This window comes from Toxorhynchites rutilus, chromosome 3 (assembly GCF_029784135.1).
Source record: "Toxorhynchites rutilus septentrionalis strain SRP chromosome 3, ASM2978413v1, whole genome shotgun sequence".
NCBI classification, from domain to species: domain Eukaryota; kingdom Metazoa; phylum Arthropoda; class Insecta; order Diptera; family Culicidae; genus Toxorhynchites; species Toxorhynchites rutilus.
Window position 1 is genome coordinate 264,995,078 of NC_073746.1, and position 10,335 is coordinate 265,005,412.

General features: G+C 36.7%; 1 protein-coding gene across 1 annotated transcript; it reads right to left on the reverse strand.

Annotated features, from left to right (window-relative positions):
- Window positions 1–77: 77 nt before the first annotated feature.
- LOC129778188 (GILT-like protein 1) lies at window positions 78–2,158 on the reverse strand. Its single transcript, XM_055784934.1, has 5 exons — window positions 1,832–2,158; window positions 1,538–1,669; window positions 548–709; window positions 336–476; window positions 78–274 (listed from the first exon to the last, which is right to left on the reverse strand). The coding sequence occupies exons 1-5, from the start codon at window positions 1,910–1,912 to the stop codon at window positions 185–187; spliced, it is 606 nt and encodes a 201-aa protein (XP_055640909.1). The 5' UTR covers window positions 1,913–2,158; the 3' UTR covers window positions 78–184.
- Between the last annotated feature and the right edge of the window lie 8,177 nt (window positions 2,159–10,335).

A 10,335-nucleotide genomic window follows, 5' to 3' on the forward strand; every position in this document is an offset into this window, starting at 1 on the left:
GGGAAATCACAATAGTTGGACAACATCGGGAGAGAACAAAGAAAAAAGACATAACGGATGAAGAACACGTTAGTGGCTTACAGAATGTTTATTTTTATGCCATATTTTCTGTATGACACATGTGTGAATCAGTTTTTGCATGCTTACGATGGTTACGTCGTTGCATATTTCCCGTTTGTATTCACTAGCAGACTGCCAAGTTGTTGTTAGTCATATCGCACATAAGACCAAGAAAATCTTTGAAGGCGCGATCCTGCACAGACTGATTGAATTGCTGATGAATAGAAACATAAAATTAGTATCTCTAGACCAGGTTTCAATTTTATCACACATACCCCATTGAGAACAATAGTTGGAACAAACGATGGAGCAATTTGCTTCGTGCGGCGCTCTGCCTCCAGCTGAAGTTGTGTTCCTAGAGTTCCTTCAACGCAGGTCTGAAGCGTGTTGAGGTCGATACCAGAACGGAATGCACACTAGAAAAGCAAATGTATGTACGAATCTACAGTATTAACCATTTCATTTGAAAGTTGGCTTCCATTCCTACCTCCCATCCCTGTGGGTCGGCATTGAAATTCATCTGACAAGCAACGTACGAGACCTGACGATCTTGGTCGGGTATCTGGTGTAAAACGCAAGACTGAATTCTATTCCCTTCGCACTCCAGTGGACCATGCTGGCACTCGAATTGTTCACCGTTGTTGATGCTCTGTGAAAAAGGAAGAAAAACCAATACGGCAACCTGTTTGATATAGATACAAGAAATTTGTTTCCATGCGCAGTGAACATAAACTGTACATTGATAAGATGAACAGATTTTTAACAAAGTAATCTGTCATGATTGATTATCATCAGGGGACAATTGATTTCGAATAACAGGAATGTATGAACTTTAAATCAAGTCAATAGACTATTATGTTGATGTGCTGATAGAACATACTAAAGGGTTTAATGTTGAAAATGTGTCAAAATTCTCGCTGAAGCGGGTCGAAGTTTGTCGCTCAAATAACATACAAAAGGTTCTATTCAAAATCGTAATGCCAACTCATGTAATAATTAAAATATAACCACAAACTTGATAAGTGCAGTTGTTTTTCGGAGTCGAGTGTCTGATTCATTGGCGTAACAACTGGGAGAAATTAATTTAAGTCTGGTGGTCAAGATGTTTTTCGAGACGTGTTATTTGGCATAAAAATTTCAACTAAGTACTGGTTAAAAAATACGCAATTATTACGCCTGAATATTGAAAATTGCGCCTGTCCTATCGTACTAAAAAAAAAATTTGTAAAAAAAAGTATTTGATCAATGTATACCCTAACACGCAAACATTTTACGGGGAATAATGCATGAAGCATTTTTTAAACAAACGTTCACAATCATAATAACAATTTGTCCATTCCATAAACTTTTTCGACCAGAATCAATTCCTGCGACACAATTCACTAAACTCCTTTTTAAACATTTAAGTTAAATATGCTGGTTAATTGAATTCTTCATTCCAAGGCTATGCCGTTTTGGCAAATTGAATTAAACTTACCCGCGACTTTCCAAATGGGATAAACTCGATAACGATGGATTCGCGCAACGCGTCGTAATTCGGCGCCAGCTGATTGCTCACCCAACGAATGCTGTCTGGACACAGGTGTTCATAGTACACGTCAACTTTAATCTGCAAACAGCATGCGAAACCAAACCAGATTAATATGCTGTTAACACCATTCGAAGGATAACTAAATTGTTTCGGTTCGTGGGGTTAAGAACCTCTGCTGAATTCACACCATGCCGGATTTTGTTAGAACATCACACCCCTTCACCAGCTTTGTTTACTCACTCTGGTGGTGTCCGCACTTAATAGGGCAACATTAGAGCCTAAGATAGTCAAAACGAGAATCGAAACGGCAGAATGATGCATGCTTGTTGTTGTTGCGCGTCGAGTTCCTAACTTTTAGAGAGCAAACCAAGTAACACAACAAACCTGCTCTACAGTTTTTCAATTACTGCAATGTGGTCACGGATCGTCGAGGTCTTTTTGTCGGTTTGATTCGAAGCAAAAATAATGATTAGCTCTTTCTCTTCAGTCACTCCGCAAAGTAGCTGGAACGAGCGTGAGAAAAGTGATGTGGGCACTTGGTTGAATTTAGATACACTAATGTAGGTGTTTGTCTGTTAGATTCCTCTGTCAGGGATGAATTCAATGATGAGTAGTGTAAAATACGGGTTTGAATCATAAGTTATTCTTTTTTTCGATAATTTTCAATAGCAACATTGTTTGACAACATTGTCTTGTTCATAAATGAGACCCTCTCTTATCGTTCGATCCAAACGTTAGAACCACAGCATCGGCAATCGCGTGTTCTCGGTACATCGATATACAATATAAGCAGTTTATCACATACACAGTGCCACGTGCAAAGAATCGTGAGCGCGTGTGAGTTGTTCTACAACCCAACTTTGAGGGGTGGGTTTTCCGGAAGTACAAAACTACATCGAGCATCAGCAAGTTCAACGTTGAGAATGCGTTTCACGTTTCCATCTCGCAAGCGAAGATTGAATGCAATAATTTCTCTCTATTCACCGTTGCATTTCTCGAATATGAATAGACGATGGAGTTCGACAGTATGCAGGTATGTTATGCGAACGGCAGCCGAACCGGAGCGATTGGGCTCACCAAACCGGTTGAATCTGTTTGTAGGTCAATACTTGAATGAATCACAGCTGTTTCACTCTGGAAATACAAAACATAATGAATACAGATGCACATATTGAGACTGTTAATGTCAAAATATTTTGTAATCTGCCATCGATCGTTCTTACGTTGGAACGTAGAACTGCAGACGTCGAAGAAATGACGCACAAAGGAGGGAATCAGACCTCCGGATCAACTGGTTTGTACGAATAACTTATATTTTTTTTGGTGGTACATTCATTGGCATGTATGTGAAAAAATCGATTTGCTGGCAATGTTCCACCATCCAGACAGAGGTTGTTGATACAAGGTTCGTTGTAATATGAATTGCTTTTCTGAACTAACACATATCAGTGGCGATAGCTACCGTAGCCTATTTTGAATGTTCTTTCGCTCAGAACGTAGAACGTCAAAATTTTTAAAATGTTTAAGACGATTACGGTGACGACCCAAGCGCCAAAATACGGAAGAAGCACCCAGATGCCCATAAACTGAAAAAAACAGTTCCAAGAAATCAACAGTGACGAAAATGGTGATCTTAAGATTCGAAAATAAATATCATATAAATTTTGCTTCACAAATAATAGTGTGTTTATAATTAATATTTTATATTGATTTTCGGTAACAGTGTGCGATGTAAAGTTGCCGTTTTATGCGCAAAGACATCACAGACCCCTTATATGTATAGTACAGCGTGGTTTTTATCTATTGAGAGAGATGTATTTTCCAAAAGAAGTAAAAGGACCGGCCTAAGCCTTTCTAGCGTCTTGGGTTTCAACGCGCGATGGCTAAAAAATGAGAATGATTTAAACCAGGGATTCCCAAAGTCGTCGATATCGACCACTTGATGTCGATGTCGGTTTCCCAGGGGTCGACCTAAACAAAGTCTAAAAATCGACCCCCATTAATCAACACAAGTTCTTATTTGAAACTTCCAAGATACTGTATAAGTTGCGTTACGTGAACCAACTTGTAATAAGAATGACTAATGTTTCAGTAGAAAGTATTATTGTTGTAATTTGTATTAATAATTGTTAACTACACTTGATATTTTCTGAATTCCAATTTGATTTGAAAAACGTATTGATGAGAAAATGATGTCATGTTTACTCACTTAACCAGCCGCAAAGTTTTTGAATTTGTAAGTATTTTGCATGAATAAGATAAAGATAAAGTTTTTAAAGAAATTTTGCTATAGGGGTCGCTGGTATGGATTCATTCTGGAAAAGGGGTCTGCTGCCCAAAATAGTTTGAGAATCCCTGGTTTAGACTCTCTCATACCAAACCAAATACATTCACAGAGAAAATTATGTGATTGAATGATCTTACTCTTCACAATATTATTCTTTTCTTTGTTTTGGTTTTTTTTTGTTTTTTTTTTCAGTGGTGTTCAAAATGCCGTCGAAACATGAAGTACGGCGCGAGCACATGGTATGGTTCTATAAAAATGTACCAATTTAGAATCGGAACGCTTCTTCGTCCAGTCGGTTCGGTTCGATCGGTTCTGGAATCTTTGAAAACAGTTTTTTTACAAAACATTTCTCTTGAAATCCTGTGCAAAAATGTTGAAAAAGTTGGCGGTTTCTTAAATTGCTCTGCAATGGAAGAAAAAAGAACATCCATTCCATTCCAAACCAGATTTTCGTGAAAAGTGGTAGTCTTGTTGCTTATCGCAAAAGAAGCTCATTAACTCGTTGGCTTCGATTTGATATGTCGATCATCTGAGTCGATCCAGTAGTTACAAAGTTATGCAAGTTTTGTCATTTTTGGTAAAAACGGGGAATTTTTTTTTTGATTACCATAAAATGAAAATAGGCAAGCTGTATGACCAGGTGCCGACCAAATTCAAGGATGCATTCTTATGGATGATAAAAAATGTTGAATTAGAGAATTAGATTAGATTTTGTTTTTGCTGATAAGTTTGCCGGTAAGCTGTGACCGCAAGACGCCGATTTTCATCACAACCAACAATATGAACGGACGGCAACGAATACCTGAAAAACGTGTATTGTCGTTCATTAGATCCCACCCGAGCCCGACAAGTTGTTGGCCGGGTTTGGCCGGAGACCACTACAGTAAGAACTCACAACCAGGGTTGCCAACTATAATTTTAAAAAATCAGGAAGAATGAAAATAAAAATCAGGATAAATCAGGATAGCTCATGTTGGGTTGTCCGAAAAGTTAATGTCGATTTTTGGAAAAACAAAAACGTCATTTTCAATCAAAGCATTACATTTTAATTTTATATCCATAGTTCTGTTTCAAAATCATTCGTCATCTTTCGAACAGTTTAAATATTTTATCCTACCAGAACATCTTTGTTTCCTGGTCGAAAACTGCTGCGAGCCATACATGTGAGAAAAGGGTTGCTTAGTAGTAGCTCATAATACAGAATGCATTCCAAATCCCACCAGAAACAGAGTAGATCTTTCTTCGGGCGAAGACCAGATATGCATGGTATAATTCCTTGCATAATCGGAAATGCTAGTGTTTCGCCTGACCTTTCGATCGTTGTAGCCTAACAAGTGGAAGACTTGTTGATTTTTTCCTCATTTTAATGATATTTAGTACGGTTATTCTGTGGATTCCAAATTTTCTCTTGAGTAATTTTACACTCTGAAATGAATTCCTATATTAACAATTCTGGGGATACATCTACATACACATTATCCTCAATAAAGCAATGATGTTCCTCAAACTTAATCTCGTTGTAATTTTATAAATTCGTCAAACAATCTGGTTTTATGAAATTTTCTAGAACTTTTTTGAAAAGCCACGAAACAATTGAGGGTAGAGATAAAAAAGTTAAGCACAGCTTCGCGTCTAGATAATTTAACTTAATGCAAGATATGTACAAGTGCGAACCGGAGAACAATCATAACAGAAAACTTTGACATGCAAACCAGTATATTTATTATGAACTAGCTGACCCGGCAAACTTCGTCCCCCCCAAAATTTGTTTCTCTGTTATCAATATCTTCAAACATTCACGTTTTCTCACTAAGCGCAAGTTCATGAGTCCAACCGCAGAACTGTTGATTGATAGTACTTCCTAGTACTTCTACCAAAACTCATCATTATAACATCAGATTATTTTCAGACACAATTCTCGTTCAAGATTTTTCAACCACTTGCAATTAACATGTTTCTCCGTTACTTGAAATAAATATTTGATGCAGAGAATATGATAGAATAAAGACAGACATGTCAAATTTGGTTTCGTTGGCTTGATTAGTTCTCGAGTTATGTAGAAATTTGTGTTTCATTTGTATGGAAGACCCCCTTAGAGAGGTGGGAGGAGTGTCGAACCACCTTAGAAATGTTTCTTCCCCATAAAACCGCCACATGCCAAATTTAGTTCCGTTTGCTTGATTAATTCTCGAATTATGCGGAAATGTATGCTTCATTTGTGTGACAGCCCCCTCCCCCTTCTAAGAGTCAGGTTGAGTGTCTATTCACTATAAAAACGGTTTATATCCCCTAAAACCTTCGTATGTCAAATTTAGCATTTTCTTGATTAGTTTTCGAGTTATGCAGAAATTTATGTTTCATTTGTATGGTAGCCCCCCCTTAGAGAGGGGGTGGAGAGTCCAACCACCATAGAAACATTTATTGCACCCTAAAACCTCAATATGCCTAATTTGGTTCATTTGCTTGAATAATTCTCGAGTAATGCAGAAATTTGTGTTTCATTTGTATGGCAACCCCCCCTTAGAGAGGGGGAAGGGGTCACAAACTATCACGAAAACCTTTCCCGGCCCCAAAAACCCCTACATACCAATTTTCATGTTGATCGGTTCACTAGTTTCCGAGTCCATAAGAATCAGACAGACAGATAGACAGAAATCCTTTTTTATATATATATAGATGTAATACAAAAATCAGGAAAATATGACGATCATTTCCGAAAAATCAGGATATCAGGGAGTGTGCTAAAAAGTCTGGGAAATCCTGAAAAATCAGGAAGGTTGGCATCTCTGCTCACAACAGCGGTATCACAATAACGGAGGAGATGAGAAAATTGAGAAAAAGATGAACCCTTCCAAACGGAATTCCGTCCAATCGAAATATACTGGGGTATCATCAAAGCTAAACTGAAGAAGAGTAGAAAAATGGCTAAAATGCTACTTCAATGGCCAGACACTGGAAAAAGCAGCCGATGAGGATAACCAGCAGGTCTTGCTGAAGTTGATGGCGCGTATCAAGCCCAAAGTTTAAATGTTCATTCGAGAGGATAAACTAGCAGGGCTTCACACTCCGTATTTATGAACTATAGAATCATTTAAGCTCGGTTCAAATGATATACACAGTTTTAAAAATAATTACTACAGTAGAACCCCGATTATCCACGAAATCGAATGGCGAAGTCATCGCGAATAACGCAATAAAGGACTAAAAATGAAGTGCCAACACAAAAAAAATAACTCAGCTAGTACCATGTTTTATCAATACAGAAATCATTAAACTATCGATCTGAAAGGTCATGTAAACTAGTGGTTAGATAATGTGAAAGCCATGACCAAAACAAAAGAGCAAGCTACTCACTGATAAATTTCGGCCTATAGAATTACTGTAAAATTCGCTCTAGTGATTAATCGAGGTTCTACTGTATCATGGTTTATAAGTCTAGCTTCATACACTTCATTTTCTTGGTAAGGCGCGAAAAATTCAAAAAACTAGGAAACGCGTGTTTCATAACTATAGAACCAGTTGTGGCATCATTACTTTTTTTACAAATAATTAAAAGGCTGACCTGTGTATATCCTTTGGCCAGAATAATTCTCCTTTGAGATGAACAATCTGTTCGGAATGCATTCAACCATGCTGGCACGAGTTGTAATTTGTGTTTCGTTCCACGTAGATAAAATTGTTCGTTTGGGCTCCCAAACACTTCCAAACTACTTGTTACACCCAGGTTTTATTACGCGGTTTTCGAACTAACGTACTTATACCACACGTAAAAAAACCTGGGTGTAACAACGAATACATTTTCTTCGATCAATCTTCACAACATTCGGATGGGTTTTGGTTAAGCTGACCAGAATTTGAACGTCCCGGTCAATATCTTGTTGGGATACACAATCATCACTGCAATATTTTTGAGGCCAATTATTGTAAAATAAAGGCCGATATAATTGTAGATCTTCCTCGAAAGTGCAGTGCTTGCACCATCGCAAACCATTCCAAAGTCAACTACCTCGTGCAGATTCTATCTAGTGTAGAATTTATTCTGTGGATGAAATGTATATTTCCTTTTTCAAACAACAATGAACTTTTGAAATATAGAGATTTAGTTGGAAGTTTGAACCGGTAACAACTTTTTTTTTTAAATGAATCATCGCGCACGAGAAGATAACTTTGTACATTTGATTCTCCTCAGCTCAAGCACATATTGAGGGTTATATACCACCTACGGTATAAACGTTTCGATAATTCAATTCAAATTTTCACAAACAGATAAGAAACGCTTAGAAAGTGAAGAAGTGATAACACAGGTGATTTCGAACGAGACAATCTTATCGAGCCTTCGTTATCATAAATTAAGGTTTCTTCAATGTTGGCAGTTTTCTTCAATCTCTTCAAACAGGAGATAACACCAATTGTTTTGTCATGCAAATTGTGAATTATATAAACTGTTTTGTTTGAATGTTGAAAAACACAAAAACCTTCTTCACATTGCTTTAACGCAATCAAGTGCGATGTCTACTTCTATGCAACATTGAACTCATCTGAACAGAAAAAAAATGATAAAAAATATTGTAACTCATATTGAATCTACCAAGAATCATGTGCGTTGTACAATCAATAAACGGAACTTTCGCCATGGCAGTTGAAAAATAAGATGTTCGGATACTTCGCATTTTGTATCAATTTTGACGGGTCATTTATAGGAAAGTTATTAGAATACACTGCGTTTCATAACTGTAGAACCACTTCATTTTTCTGTGTTTCCAGAGATATGTAAGAAGTCGGTTCAGTTTATGTATACAGCGTAGGATATATTAATTATCTTCATTTATACGCCTGGCCATTTGAACTTTATTCTTGTGTTCAGGCGTGAAACATTAAAAAAACTAAAATTCCAGTGTTTCATTACTATAGAATCAAATGGAAAAACTCTCCCCCCTTTACAAAATTAACATCGATTTCACATTAATTACAATAAGTTTCTAATTCGTAAGTCATCTTTAGTTCTCAATCAGTTCAAATAACCCATTCGAGGTGGTTTCGATCAAGCTGGACCATGTTGTAGTGTATATTTTGATCTACGCTGATGATACTGCTCGTTTAAACTCTTCAAATCGCTCATAATGCTTGTTGATGCTTGTTGTTGCAAGAATAAAGTTCAAATGGCCAGTCTTATAAATGAGGATAATTATTATACCCTACACTATATACTTCGATTCAACCGACTTCTTACATATCTCTGAAAACTGAGAAAAAAAATAGTGGTTCTATAGTTATGAAACGCAGTGTAGAACCTTTGATCATTGATGATTTGTCCTAAAATTTCATTTGGAACTTCTTTTTGTATCCAGCCTTATTCCAGTGATTTCAAATGGGTTCTGTGCAATATCTAGCTGATGAACAATCAAAACAGTGTTCTAGAAACAGAAAAAATCCAGTTGCACTCGATTATTCCTATCATTTTATCTATACCAGAGGTTTTGATTTGTTTTCATGGCAGAACACTTTCTATAGCAAAAATATTTGACGGAGCACCAACATTTTTTTAATCATTAAAACAAATCCTGTTTGCATTGACTTAACTCAATTGGGAACAGGTCTATTTCGACTGGGTGTCGCAGTTTCACGATATATGACACGAAGTGAACAAGGTTCTATATTTTGAATATGTCCTATATGCCCAATGATATTGAATTAATGATTTTATTAACAAGGTGGGTTTTCAAGTGGGATCATTTGCTACAACTTCGCTGCGTTCCTTTTGAAAAAACCTGATCTATACTTTCGACAATTAAGGGCTTGCATTTTCGGCTTTATCGATGTTAAATGTTGCGTATTTTATTTTCTCTTGTGTTTATCTTTGACACACGCTAAAACTAAATTGAGTCAAACAATTACAAAACTGTCTGAAAGCTGTGCTCAGTACAAAATCTAATATGTCTAATGCCACCCATTGTAATCCGAACACACTTACACATCGCGAGATACTGATCCTACAGTGCTCTACCGGAAAAATAATGGATTTATTTCACCCAACCTAACGTTTCTAAATAGTACAAAGATGGTAGTATATCAAAAAACTTTACGTTTCACCAAATGCGTTTGTCATAGTTTTGAGATCTAGAGGTAACATGCATAATTGACTTCTATTATAATTAGAAAAATATTCATTCGTTAAATCTACACTTTCACACTTTTGGATAAGCTTCTTCTCACCAAAACGAGAAACTAACGTAGCAGCAAGGCACAATTTAAATATGTCCATACCATTGCGAAAGCATTCATAGCTAACTATCGTGCATAAATCTGTCCAAGAGAACAAAAAGAAAGATAAGCAACTCAATATATTTTATTTTTTCATATACAATTTTAATACTAGTCTTGCTTCAGCCACCGAGCTGCCAGCAGCCGTATACAGAAGGTATTGCTCAAATGAAAGATTTCAACACCACAGTTTTTA